The sequence below is a fragment of the Austrofundulus limnaeus genome, unplaced genomic scaffold (genome assembly GCF_001266775.1).
Source record: "Austrofundulus limnaeus strain Quisiro unplaced genomic scaffold, Austrofundulus_limnaeus-1.0 Scaffold168, whole genome shotgun sequence".
Taxonomy (NCBI): Eukaryota; Metazoa; Chordata; class Actinopteri; order Cyprinodontiformes; family Rivulidae; genus Austrofundulus; species Austrofundulus limnaeus.
In genome coordinates this window covers 542,588-557,188 of record NW_013952570.1, presented here as the reverse complement: position 1 = coordinate 557,188, position 14,601 = coordinate 542,588, and the positions used below count along the sequence as shown (strand labels likewise).

Genomic DNA, 14,601 nt, shown 5'->3' with positions numbered 1-14,601 from the left:
GCGCTGTGACGTATGCGGCCGACAAATTCGACCTTCGGAGGACCCGTCCTGCTGTTTTGGACACAGCCTACGTCACAGAGTGGAGTCTCTCTGATTGGTTGACGCGCCACATCAAGCAGCAAAAGTTCAGATTTTCCAACTCCAGCGTTCGACCAAATCGCGCCGCTCTAATCTAATGGTGTGTCCACCATAGATTTTGCATGTAAACCTGATGCTCCTGACACTGAAGTCGTGTTCAGAGTGAATGCAGCATTAGATGTAGCTAAGGTCAGACAGGGATCAAAGAGAAGACTGCTCACATGATTTTGTCACGTGAACAGGGGGATTTGAAGAAATTTATTAGTCAGATTAGTTACTGATTTTAAAAACACTACACCATTTTCTTAGTTTTCCTTTTTAAGTATTGACTATTACAGCCCATTGTTTAACTATTGTTATGTCTTGATTAAAATAGTTTAGATACATGCCCGAAACATTTTTACAGCACATAACAAGCCGTTTCTAATACATTATGTGAATGTGGTTGTTCAGAGTGCCTGCGATTCAGCCGTAGGCCACAAGGGGGCGGACAAGGCACTGAAGACACTGTATAAAAGGACCAGAAGTTCAGGGTTTCAGGCAGCGTTGCGCCGATTGCTTCAGCATAAGCAATAAAGCTTTGCTCATTACCAGATCTGGGGTTGCATGGTTTCCATTCTCTTCACATTTTAATCTTCAATATATATGTGGTTTTGTCATGATTTCAGTTAACGAACACAAAATATTCTTACAAGACGATGTAAGACCGAGTTGTTGAACAGTGATATGTTTTAGGCATGTCGTTCAGCTCGCTCTCAATTAACTCATCTCCAGGTCCATCTTCTCACATGAACACATACGTCATTTGTACGTCCTTTTCTGCACGCTGTTACACGTGAAGAATCATCAGAACATAGACACACACATGCTAGGACGACAATGAAGGGTGGAAATAAGCCTTAATAAATGACCACATGTTGGGATCACTGATTACAAAATGAAAACAGTCAACAAAAATTGTTAATTTTATTGCTATCTCAACAAAAACACATGAAATTTAAAGTTTTCAGAAGAAGGTGTGTTATTAGGCTTGGACGATAAATTGTCATAGAAATTATTGTGATAAAGAGACCATTTTAAACTAATATAAAGATGAAATTTACATATGAAAAAAACATTACAGACTAACGTGGATGTAGCCTGGTAAAAACCAGACCCTTGTCCTTTACTTTGTTTCGTACAAGGGTCTGGACTCTGGGCTATAGAGAAGTGATTCTTGATGGAGGCGTGGCCTCTGCTGAAGTTTAAAATAAATGGATCGGTTGGCCGCGACGTATGTCGCTGTGAAGGAGGCTAAGCTAAGAAGCTAACCGGAAATTGCGTGCGCTGTAAACAACCCTACTGAGAGGAGAGAAGTACCGAGCCGAACGAGAAGACTATAAAAGAGAGCTGCTGCTTTGTCAGACAAATTTAATTTAATTTGGAAGCCTTATCAAGATGGACTGGCTTCATTCACTTCCTCCACTGCCGTATGCTAAAATAACTAGCAGACACTGCGCAGAAAATCGACGTCAGTCAAAACTCCTCCTTCTGTTCTCTGATTGGCCCGAATGAAATGCTCCTGAAGAAATCCTTGTCTAAGGGAGAAATCCCAGACGGAGCAGTGAAGGGAACCTAGAATTGAGCGGAACTAGGTAGGAAGGCAAGGGCCAGGCTAACCTGGACCTGAAGTTTGTGAAAACTACACAATAACAGGCACTTATGAAGTTCACATTAAAATTACGTATTTTAAGAAGGAACAACTCTAGGCGAACCCAAGGTTCAGCGTGATGCCCTGTGGCGTCGCCAGCTGGAACAAAACGTTTGGAAAACTGAAGACGCTCCTCTGGCTAAATGGCTCTCATGTTGCAGAGGTTAGAGACCATGTGCCTGGTAAAAATACCTGACACCAGAGTCACTCCTCCCTACGTTGAGTAGAAAAAAGGGAGACACGAAGAAAACAAACAAGCAGGGAAATGAAAATTATCAACCTCCTTATTTTAAATCTTGCAATTAATTGATCTATTGATTATTGTAACAGGCTTATGTGTTACTGATAATATTTATCAGTGAATTACTTTACGTTTTTGTTGTTGAGCTTTTTTCCATTTTTGAGCTTCTTGGAACGACTTCACTGGCTGTCCACTTTATTTTAATGCCATTAAAGAAACTTGTGAAAGGTTAGTTTTGAATTTAACCAGCTTGTGATATCAAACCCCAGCTGTACAGTCGGAGGTGCACCTGGTCGTTGAGTTGTCTGATGTTCTTCTCGACGTGTGGCAGCAGGCCTCTGAAGGTGAATTCTTGGACGAACTGTCGGATGTGATCGTGGTCGTTCAGGGTCAGACAGGCTCCATAGTTTCCTGGTGTCAGGATGTCCGTGTCCCTCGAACCTTTCTTCAGCTCGGTGTTGACGTCACTCAGGGCTTGGAGGCTTGCTGAGCTTGTGTCTGTGTCCAGCTGAAGAGGATGGGTCTCTAGATTACTGGACTCTCCGGATCCATCTTCACACGAGAACAACACAGGTTATTTGTTCGTTTTAATATTTTGTGTAAACATGTCCTCACAAAAAGAAACTTTCAAAGTGAAAAACAAAGCTTAAAGTGCCTGTGACATGTATATTCTTCATATACAAAAAGTCAAAGGAATTTGGCATAAAACACACAAATTTTACCCATTTTGTCAAATAACTGGCATTTCTTCTTTGAACTTGGTTCAGCAAAAGTGAAACAGGAAGTGACATCAAAGGGGAACTCTTTAAGAAAAGGGACTCCTTGGGCTTTGTTCACCGAAACAATGTTATTTGAACTCAGACTCTTCATCTCCCTCTGACCGAGACTCAAAATAAGTTGAAGAAACACCAAATTCTTCTCTATAATCTGTGTTGTCAGCCATTTTAGTAACACTCACATGCAGACATTCCCCTTTGACATCACTTCCTGTTGCTTCACATGCAAATATCTCAACAACTGTTCATCTGAGTGGCGTAAAATTTGTTTTGTAATATGTTATTAATGTTATCTTTCCAAAAATGCATTCACAGTCATTAAAAATACCTGATGTCACAGGCCCTTTAAAGTATTAATAATAATGTGTAAAATATCATTGACAACTGTATAAATGAAGCAGACAGTGACCTCTGACCTTTCTCGGTTGAGTCCACATCCGATGCACAGACACTGTTCTCAACAGCAGCAGAGTTAGCAGCTGGAGCCAGATCCAACACCTCCTGTAAAAACGATCACCACGTTAGAACACCATGTTCTGACAAAATTCAATTTGATTCGATTCGATTCGATTCAGTTCAATTCAGTTCGATTCAATTCAATTCAAAAATACTTGACCAACAAACTCAAAAATGAGACCGACTCTGACAGTAAATGATCAGGGTTCAACAAATCCTATTGCCCGACTGCACGGGGCAGGTAAAACCCATTGTTGGGCAGGTGGGTGTGTCCCAATGCCTGCCCGAACGGGCAGGTAAACAATTTCATTTATTTTTTTATAGGGCCATTTATTCAGAATATTCTGAAAATAAATGAAGAAATATGGCGTTTTAAAACACGTAAAGAGAGAATAAATCGTCAAAATGTCCCCCTCCCTCCCGCTGTAGAAAAGTGACATCTCGCCGTCGTGTCGCAGGATCACTTCCTCCCTCCTTCCTGCTGCACGTCGCGCAGAGAAGGTTTAACAACTGTAGCTTTTTTCACACCCGTGTTTTCGGAGGAAAAATGTTTTTTTTAATGTATTGTTACTCGCAGAGATGAAAAAAATATGTGGATGTTCGTTCAGTCATAAATCCATCTTGCTAATGTCGGCTTCTGCTCTGATGAAGATGATGATGAAGATGAGAGAGGAGCAGCTGCGGGTCAGAAGCTCATAGTATGGCAGGCCGATCTATCATTTATTTGGCTTCACCACACTTATATTCTAGTTATCTGAAATTGTTTTATGACTATATTAGACATATTAGTTATTTAGGATAAAATAATAAAATGTTTTCTTTTATTATTTTGTTTTATTTACGTTTTTTAATTTGGAGAACTTTCCAGCTTGAGATTGTTTGTTTGTTGAAGATGATTTTTGAAAATAAGGGGCAAATATGATGAAAGTTTTTTTTTATTTCACTCTGCACTCTTTTACTTCAGGGTATGATTTACTTTGTATTTTTTAATGCTGTACATAGATGGTTTTGTTTTTATGTTTTTATTTATGAAAGAAAGAAACAAATAAACAGACATCTCTTAATATATTTTGACAATTCAAAATACCTATTTAAGATATCTCTAATAATATTCTGACTTGTATAGATAACATTAGATTTATCATCATGTTGTATGGAGACTCCAGTTCAACATATCTTAAATGTATCTTTGGATATGAGATTCACTACATAAGATTTAATTAATGCAAATTTCAGACTTTTTCATGTTCTGTAAATTGTTTTAAAACAAAGCTGCTGCTGTTGATCATTCTGTTTTCATAAACCCCGCCCCCAAGGCCAGTACTCTAGGGAAACACTTTTTGAAGATGTTCTTGATAATACAATTGACTGTTATTAACTCAGTCTAAAATGTTTACATCTGTTTAATCAGATGTCATATATTATATACCTCTGTATAACCATGTTAATATTTTTGTAGTACAAAGTACAGTACATGTTTTTCTTATTTTATCAAAATTTGAACATTTTTGTTTCGGGCAGGTAACTTTTGTTGTCACCTGCCCAACAGGGCAGGTAAAAAATAAAATCTTGTCGAACCCTGCAGTTGATGTTTAGACAATCCCTTCAGCAGGGCCCAGAATCTGGAGACTTCAAAAGTTAACAAGTTGTAGTAGGTGTACAAAGAATTACTACAATCTGAGTTTCACTGAAATCTGTTCAGTGTTTCATGAGATATTAGTGTTGTCTCTAACAGTTAATGCCTAATATCTGTTAGCTAAATGTTGTATCGTATCGTATCCAGTGGACATTTTTTGATGGTTTCATTAAGTGTTTCATGAGATATTCTGCTAGCACTACAGCTAAAAGAACATGCACACACACACACACATACACACACACAGAGACAACAATAATATTGTCTTTTCTTCTTTGGTGTTGGACAATAAAAACAAAAAGGTATGTAGAGATTACTAACTGGAACCTGGTAGTTTCAGATTCACTCTGATCACTCTTCAGTAATCTCGATTCTTTCCTTCAAAGTCATGTTGCTGTGTGCTGCTGTGCTCTATCGTCCTCACCTGGTTTCGTTGGTTGCTCCTGAGCAGGTACTGGCTCCAGGGGTCTGGAATCTGTTCATCCTGTTCAGCAGACGTGGTCCGGGAGTTTATCTTCAGCAAATAACAGCCGTGAGGACCGTACCTCTGTTTCATATCTTCATAAACCGTCTCTGCCCTGCAACAAAATGAAACAGATTAAACAAACAGGACTTACAAAGAACACAGCAACATATTTATAAAACCTATTTAGTGTTGATTTAACAGTTTATAAACAGTTTTGTAAAGGCTGCCATTTTTTAGCTGTTACAGAACTATTAATGAAAATTGAAAACCTTCCTAACAGGGCTGCACCGATTGCAGTTTTCTGGCCGATCACCTATCTTTAAAAAGTCTGACCTGCCGATTCTGGTTTTGGCTGATACAGATTTATTAAATACCTGACACCGGTGTTATAAGGTCACACCTTCAGTGTTTTAATTGGACATCAGGTAGTGCTCACAGCAAAGCAAAAGAGGACTATGGCTGATTTTCAGACCTTTGTGGAGGAAAATGAGAAGTTGATGTTTTTTTACCGATCTTATCGACCGATCTCCCAAAATTAAGGAAACTGGTGCTGATTTATCTGTGCACCTCTACTTCCTAAAACCAAAGGTAAGAGGGGGTAAAGTTTTTGTATGTCTGTGTTTGCATGACAGAGCATTAGGTCCACATTATGAGATATTTTAATTTAAAAAAATAAAGTCAAACTATTATGAGAAAAAGTAGTAATCTTAAATGACATGTCTATTTACCGCCCTGCTCACACCTGCTGTGGACATCTAATGTGTGTTACAAGCTATGTTTACATGGTCATATATAGAATTAGAATAAACAGACAATCAGAATAAAAATGTGTCAATACTCTGATCTGATTCAACTCGACTGAAATGAATTTGTAATCTGAATGACAGGGTGGTTTATGCCGATTGATAATCTGAATAATAATCTGCATGTAAACTCTTATTCTGATCTTGTTATTCTGGTTGTGGAAAACTGACCTGACTGCAGGTTTGCCCAATGTGAACCTGACTTATTTCTGCCTGGCTAGATTCTAATATGTCGAGGAAGTTAAACTGGTCGGTTAGTGATACAACATTTCTGCTAGAGACTTGAAGGAGCTCAAAATTATAGAACACAATGATGACTGGAAGTGAAGGAACACAGAGTTATTTCAGCATTTGTTTATGTTCATCACAAAAGTAGAACTTCTTCTTCTGTGTTTTTTTGGGGAAAGTTTACAACTCTGCATATCAGTAGATTAAAAGGATCCATGATTAGTTGTAACATTAGATTTTATTTGATAAGCACATATATTAACTGTAACCATTAGCTCAGAGCTACACATTCTCCTCTCGTCACTGAGGTCCTCCATCCACATGACAGAGAGGGGAACACAAAAATGACTCAGCCTGCAACTGAAAATATGGATGGAGGACTTCAGTTTAGCTTGTTTGTTGCGCTAGCGCTGAGCTAATACATATAAGGCAATATAGTATCGGCGCTAGCACAAAGGCTAACAGGCTAAGCTGAGGTTCTTCTTCCATAAGCAGCTCTGTTGTCCTCCATCCATATTTTCAGTTCCAGGCTGAGTCATTTCTACCTTCTCCTCTCTGTCAACGCTCTCTGGTTTCATTTAAAAGAGTCGATCATCAGATATTGTCCAAGATTAACCTTCAGGGTGGATATAGCTTGCTAGCAGCCTCGCACCAAGGACCTAGTTGATGTCATCATTTACCCAGAATGCTTTGTGTGTAAATAAAATGGCCCCGTCATTGTAATATATTTTTAACTTTTAGTTTAAAAATGATAAAAAGTGAACATCCTACAGTATTTTTACAGTCTTTATTTTACAGTTAAAATATGTATTTAATAAAGTCTAATGTTACAACTAATCAGGGATTAATCCGATCAAAGAACTTTGCGCATGTAAACATACAGTAGCTAGTGTGTTTATGATATAGTCCATGACGACTTTTGGATCACTGTAATGTGGTGCTTTCGTCCACATTATGCAACATCTAAATCTATCAATGCAGCCATTAATTGCACTGCTACACAGCATCAGTTTATCGTATGAATCCATTGAGTTAAATTCCACCAATACAGAGTATTTCCTTTCTTTATTTTGACGCAGCAGTAAAACTGCTTATTTTGTGTCGGAGTTCTCATAATCTGACTTTATTCTCGTTGTTTAAAAAAAATCTCATAGTGTGGCCTTAATACTCCGTCCGTCCTACGTTTGTCTATAGTGTTAGTAAAATATCTTATCTTATCTTCTTGACTGTGCAGGGTCGTGGGGAAGCTGCTGCCTAGCCCTGGCAGTCAGTGTGCAAGAGACAAAATTTTATCTCCTGAACCACCATACAAGTTTAAAATGAACTGAGAAAGTACTCACTTGATGAACATCTCCAGCTGATTAAACTGACACCACAGCTAACCAATGCTAGCAAATACAAAACTGCTAATATTTGGTGCCATAGTAAAGTTATTCACAACTTCACACTCCAAGTGGCAGCTGATGGAGCGAGAACACATATTACATGAGACTACACATTCTCAAAGTTTGATCAGAACAACTATACCTTACTGCTTAAGATTATCTGTATATTTTTTCAAAGAATGTTGTGTCTTTAATTACAATGTGTTTTCAAATTACTAACCATTGTTATACATTTAAATTACATTTTATTCACATTCTAAAAACCATGATGTACTGGTACCTCTGTTCGTCCCCTTCACTCATGTCGTGCAGGAGGATGTAGTACTTGAGTGTGTTTGGGATGAACCACTTGGGATGAGTATATTCTCCACTGTGCTGGATCCGGTGCTGCTCCTGGGACAGCTTGAGGAACTGCTCCAGAGGAACCGTCTCGGTGGAAGAAACCACCAGCAGACCTGAAGCAGAACGTCAAGGATACGAGACAACAGACAGCCGTGGTGACAGGTGTCAGATGATTCATCAGCAGGGAGTGAACCGGGGGGTGGGGTGGGGTGGGGGGTGGGTCACTGTCTAAACCCAGTTTCACCCAAACAGCCCTTTTTCCACAGCAACACACCTGAAGATTTTACACTCTGCTGAACATGCTGTATCTGAAATCTGCTGAGGTATTATTTGGGGGTTTGAAACTCATGTTCTGCTTCCCATCAGCACATCTGTTGGCTTTTCCTTCCACATCTTTTCCACTTCCTCTTTCAACATGTAGTCAGTTTCAAACTTTAGTCAGAGTGGGATTACTAGGGCTTTATTTTTGGAAAAAATTGGATTTGGGGACAAATTTATATCATGGATAAGTTTGTTCTATATGTGTCCCATAAGCTGTCAGAACAAATTGGTGCTGGGCACAGTGGGCAGTTTGACCAAAATTTTATATCACAGTGTTTTTAAACAATCTGTATCATTGTATTGTAGGACAGTACTTTTTTCTTTTCATCACAGTTTAGGCTGACATTGAAATATACAAACGCTGCTTATTGATCAGCTGAAGTTACACTCTTTCTGCATCACAAACTATTTCTTGACTTTTCTCTTTTAGTCTGTGTCTTTTCCTACTTCTCTTGTTGGAGACATTAGTCAAGCATTCTGGGCTTATGTCACATTAGCAGTGAGAGGAGGCAGTTACAGTATAGTCATGAATGACAACTAGCTTGTCCTGTGTGCTGCTATTTCCTGTATGCGTGTTCAGTGGTGCTGCAGGGCAAAGCGTTCCCCATGAAACAGCTCACTGGTGGGTGTGATGTAACGTTCCAAACGTGTTCAGTCTTTTTAAACCGGTATGCCAGTATATGGAAAATTAATATCATAACAAAAACAACAATATGAACCGATTTACTGCCCAGCTGTAGAACAAATGGTTATAATTATTACGGTCTCATCCTGCTACACAGTATATCGCATGAGAAGGTAACTCTTTATGCAGACGACCTCCTGATACTCCTGTCTGACATGTCATGTATTATTAGGGCTGGGTTTAAAAAATCTATTTAATTGATCTGGATCAATTTTCGTTCATATTTGGGAAGATCGATTCATAAGTCATGAGATCGATTTTTCCCCATGGGTGTTGTGTGTGATGAAACTGTGTATTTCCGTGTTGTGTGTCACTACTGGCTTGCCGTAGGTTTACAGCCGGTTGACAGTCAGCGCTAATGTTAGCTCCCAACAACAAGTTGTCTGGGTCAAAACAAACGAAACTAAGGACTCACTAACATTACAACTGATTCTCAGCTGAACTTGAAGATAACAGAGGCCATGACAACTTTTGTTTGCAAAGATTTGCGTTCGAACCAAAACTACGGTATGTAAACATCTGACAGAAACTGTTCTCCTCGGCATGTATAAAAGTGTGAAAGATGACAACAAGTGTTTAGTTTTGTTACTAATATTATTTTTACATTTAAGAAATATCTTCATGTAATTCACAGTGATGGAACATTTTAGCTGAAGTACCTTTTTTCCCCTTTCTTTCTTCTTGTTAAGTTTTATTGGACGGAATGTAACAGAAACATTACAAATATAAAATTATCATACTCTCAAAAGAGTAGGCATATGTAAACACTTATATTATCCCACCTCTTCTCCTGTAACCTTTTCCATCACTTCTTAGTGATCAAGAAAATTATTCTTAACTTCTTAAAAGGATCCCTGATTAGTTGTAACATTAGACTTTATATGATAAACATATACTTTAACTGTAAACTAAAGACTGTAAAAATACTGTAGGATGTTTAGTTTTTATAATTTTTAAACTAAAAGTTTAAAAATATATTACATGGACGGGGCCTTTTTATTTACACGCAAAGCATTCTGGGTAAACGACGACATCAACTAGGTCATCGGCACGAGGCTGCTAGCGAGCTATATCCACTCTGAAGGTTAATCTTGGACAATATCTGATGATTGACTCTTTTAAATGAAACCAGAGAGCGTTGACAGAGAGGAGAAGGTAGAAATGACTCAGCCTGAAACTGAAAATATGGATGGAGGTCCTCAGTTTAGCTTGTTTGTTGCTCTAGCACCGAGCTAATACATACAGTATAAGGCAATATAGCGTGAGGGCTAGCGCGAAGGCTAACAGGCTAAGCTGAGGTTCTTCTTCCATGAAGCAGCTCTGTTGTCCTCCATCTATATTTTCAGTTACAGCTGAGTCATTTCTACCTTCTCCTCTCTGTCAACGCTCTCTGGTTTCATTTAAAAGAGTCGATCATCAGATATTGTCCAAGATTAACCTTCAGGGTGGATACAGCTCACTAGCAGCCTCGCACCGATGACCTAGTTGATGTCATCATTTACCCAGAATGCTTTGCATGTAAATAAAATGGCTACGTCCGTGTTAAAATATATTTTTAAAAACTTTACAAAACTAAACATCCTACAGTATTTTTACAGTCTTTATTTTACAGTTAAAATATATGTTTATCAAATAAAGTTTGATGTTACAACTAATCATGGATCCCTTTAAAAACTAATGTATTTAACAACACTTTCTCTTGCAATTCCTTTTTAGTTTAAACCCCTTGAAACTTTAGACAGTTTTGTTTCAAGATTAAACTTCAATGTACAAGTTTGCCCTTTATGTTTATCATTTTACCAATGCACCAAGTTAGAATTAGTTTCTACTGTTTGCAGAATTAGTTCCTTTGAGAATGTCTTCTATATCAAAATAAATGTGTTACTACATGATATCCTTAACTAATTTAAAAATCAATAAAACTGAATCGTGAATTGTCCTGAATCGTTGTGAATTGCAACTTGAATTGAATCAGGCCCCTGTGAATCGAATCAAATCAATTTGGTAAATCTGAATCAATACCCAGCCCTATGTATTATCCTCACTGCCCTTTCAATTCTGAACGCACACTGGGTCAAATTTATGGATATAAATGTGGCAAAAAATCAAAGAAAAGAAAACAAATCCAATGACCGAATAAGAACAGTTTACACAGACTGATTTATCTGATATCCAATTAGTAAATAGCATCTGGATTAAATCGCAGGACAGACACTGAACTGGGTCAAACCCTTCTGGTAATAGGATACAGGCAAGGTAATGATTCAGGAACTCATGGTCCAAGGCCGGCATCGACTGCAGGAAATGATCCCTGTAGGCTTCAAACCAGGGCGTGGTTACTAGAAACAGAGAATAAAATAAACTATTCAGACTCCGCTGCAATTAAATAAAGAAGAGCTACACCAATAACGAACAACTGAATAAACAGTCTAACAATCACTTGTAAAGCATTTCAGGTTTTAAAACTATACGTTTTTTAAGACCAAAATCTAAACTAAACTGTTTACTGGATAACTGTAAGTTTAAAAATATGTTGCCTCACTGTACCTGCTGCTTAAAATGTAACTAAATACAATGAGTCTTTTGAAAGAAGTATTTGAATACATTTCAGATAAGCTGTAAACTTCAACACAACAAAACTAAAAGGAACTTCAAAAAACACCAGGGAGCTCAGGCTCTTACCACTCAGGTTTAGGGAATAGTCTCCAGTTTTAATGACAGTGGCCTGAGCGCCCTCCTGTGGCTGGAAGGATAACACCACCTCATTGAGCATTCGGTACTGAGCCGGGCTCATGGAGCCAGATGTTGGGATCGGACTTGTAACCAGGTTGTTTACACAAATACGCAGGTTTTTCACCGTCTGCAGCTGGTTGTTGGGATCCCGGATGAGACCTGAAAAACGAAAAGCACTTAATTCTCATCCGTGAAGTCTCATAAACACAGAAAACAATCTTGTTTTGTTTTTACGGTGGATACGGGGTCTCACTAACTGAGGCCTCGTGCACATAGAAAAGGGCTTTGTGTTCAAACAAAGTTGTATTGTTTCAACCTTAGGTCCACGTGGAAACATTTTATGAGATATTTTCTCACATACAGGAGAACATAAAAGATGGCAACATCAACAGCAGATTAAATTTGATGACCAACACAGCCAACCCACCTCCAAAAACACAAAGTTTTAAATGTATTACACTAAAATTTAGTGTAGTTGCCAACATTTAAACTAAATGCTATTTGTTGTGCATGTTTATCAATGAAATGTTAACATGAACACACCCTGAAAGTTTCATTATCATTTGTGCATTAGTTCAGCATGACATATTAATTTTAACACAACAACAGAGCCTACTGCAAATAGTTAATGGCAAAATTTTAAACAACGATTTTGTGCAATCGGTTATCACTCGTGTGTTAGACCTCCCTCTACTACTACACCAAGTTTTACATCAGTTTCTATAAAACTGGATGAATTCAAGATTTTTATTTTCTGTGTGATTAACTGGTTATCACAAACAGTTACACATCATCCACATAGTTAAATGTATATGCGCAAAGCAGCTGCTGGGTCACACATCATTTGATATAAAACAGAAACAGTTAAATCATCTTCAGCTTGTCCAAAACTCGGCAGCAAGACTCCTAACCCGAACCTCCAAATTCACCCACATCTCCCCGATCCTAGCAGAACTTCACTGGTTTCCGGTTCAATTCAGAATCTGGTTCAAAATCCTGGTCCTCACCTTCAGAGCTCTTCATGGCCAAGCCCCAGAATACATTAAATGTCATTACATTTCACCTTACAACCCCAGACAAGACCTCCGCTCACAGGATCAACATCTCCTTATGGTTCCCCACACTCACTTTTAGACCCGTGGTGACCGTGCCTTCTCCTCTGTGGCCCCCAGGCTCTGGAATGAACTCCCTGTTAATCTGCGCTCCCTTGACAACATTGTCTCCTTTAAGAAACACCTAAAAACCTGCTTTTTTTTACTCAAGCGTTTGTTTAGCTAACCATTCACCATTAATGCCAGCCTACCCCTTGTCTGCTCACCAACCATGGGTCTTCGTATAATTGAACATTCGGCGTAATCCACCCCCCCCCCCCAACCTTTTTTTTCTCTGTTGTTTTTTGTATTATTGTATAAAATGGCTTAAATTCCACCCCGCCCCCCTATCCAACAATTTTTCTTATTTGTTTTGTACATAATCACTCCTCTTGTCATGCTCTGCCTTGACCGTGTCTGAGTTACAATTTAGAATTTGTTCTTCTTGTTTTGAAGTTTCATTATGTTGTTTATGTTTTGGTAAGTTTTATTAATTTTTGACTATGTTCTATTGTGTTTTATTTTGTCTTTCCACCATTTTTACATTGATGATGATGATTGTACAGCACTTTGTGAATATATTTCTGTGAAAGGCGTTTTATAAATAAAACTTTACTTACTTACTTACTCAGTTACGTTCTTACTTACTTACTTACTTAGTTACGTTCTTACTTACTTACTTACTTAGTTACGTTCTTACTTACTTACTTACTTAGTTACGTTCTTACTTACTTACTTACTTAGTTACGTTCTTACTTACTTACTTACTTACTTACTTACTCAGTTACTTACTTACGTACTTACTCAGTTACTTACTTACGTACTTACTCAGTTACTTACTTACTTCGTTACGTACTTACTCAGTTACGTACTTAGTTACGTACGTACTTACTTACTTACTTACTTACTTACTTACTTACTCAGTTACTTACTTACTTTGTTACGTACTTACTCAGTTACGTACTTACTCAGTTACGTACGTACTTACTTACTTACTTACTTACTCAGTTACTTACTTACTTACTCAGTTACTTACTTACTTACTCAGTTACTTACTTCGTTACGTACTTACTCAGTTACGTACATACATACTTACGTACTTACTCAGTTACGTACGTACTTACTTACTTACTCAGTTACGTACGTACTTACTTACTTACTCAGTTACGTACGTACGTACGCACGTACGTACTCCCTCCCTCCCCCCCTCACTCACTCACTCACTCACTCACAAACAAATCCAACCAGTACATTTATGCAGTTATACAAACCTGATGTATTTGCTCTGTGATTTTTGTTCTATTTTCGTAGGTGAGAATTTTTATGAATATACTGAAGCTATAAATCAGCTCTAGAACTTGTTTTAGTTGTGTTTTTGTTGCCACAATAAAGTATATAATGTTACACATAGATAGTAGCTGCATGGGAAGAAGTCCCAACTAACTGCTGGATCATTTAGTAAAGTAGTTAGTAGGTACAAGTAAAACCTAAAATAACTAAACATTTTTAATATCTTGTAACTTGCTCAGTTTATCTATGTGGGTAAGAGCAGATAAAATGAATAAATATCAAAGTGAACTGAAAGACTAAACAATGAATGCATTACCTACACTCACCGGCCACTTTATTAGGTACACCATGCTAGTAACGGGTTGGACCCCATTTTGCCT

At 38.0% G+C, this 14,601-nt stretch overlaps 1 protein-coding gene across 1 annotated transcript in view; it reads right to left on the bottom strand.

Moving 5' to 3' along the window:
* Nucleotides 1–14,601, bottom strand: part of trappc8 (trafficking protein particle complex subunit 8) — a 44,813-nt gene that overhangs the window by 26,416 nt on the left and 3,796 nt on the right. Inside the window, exons 2-7 of the mRNA XM_014017438.1 lie at nucleotides 11,790–11,999; nucleotides 11,357–11,446; nucleotides 8,040–8,214; nucleotides 5,302–5,455; nucleotides 3,202–3,286; nucleotides 2,299–2,561 (exon numbers count right to left, since the gene is read on the bottom strand). Coding sequence (XP_013872892.1) covers nucleotides 2,299–2,561; nucleotides 3,202–3,286; nucleotides 5,302–5,455; nucleotides 8,040–8,214; nucleotides 11,357–11,446; nucleotides 11,790–11,999 — 977 coding nt within the window. The remainder of the gene's footprint in view (nucleotides 1–2,298; nucleotides 2,562–3,201; nucleotides 3,287–5,301; nucleotides 5,456–8,039; nucleotides 8,215–11,356; nucleotides 11,447–11,789; nucleotides 12,000–14,601) is intronic.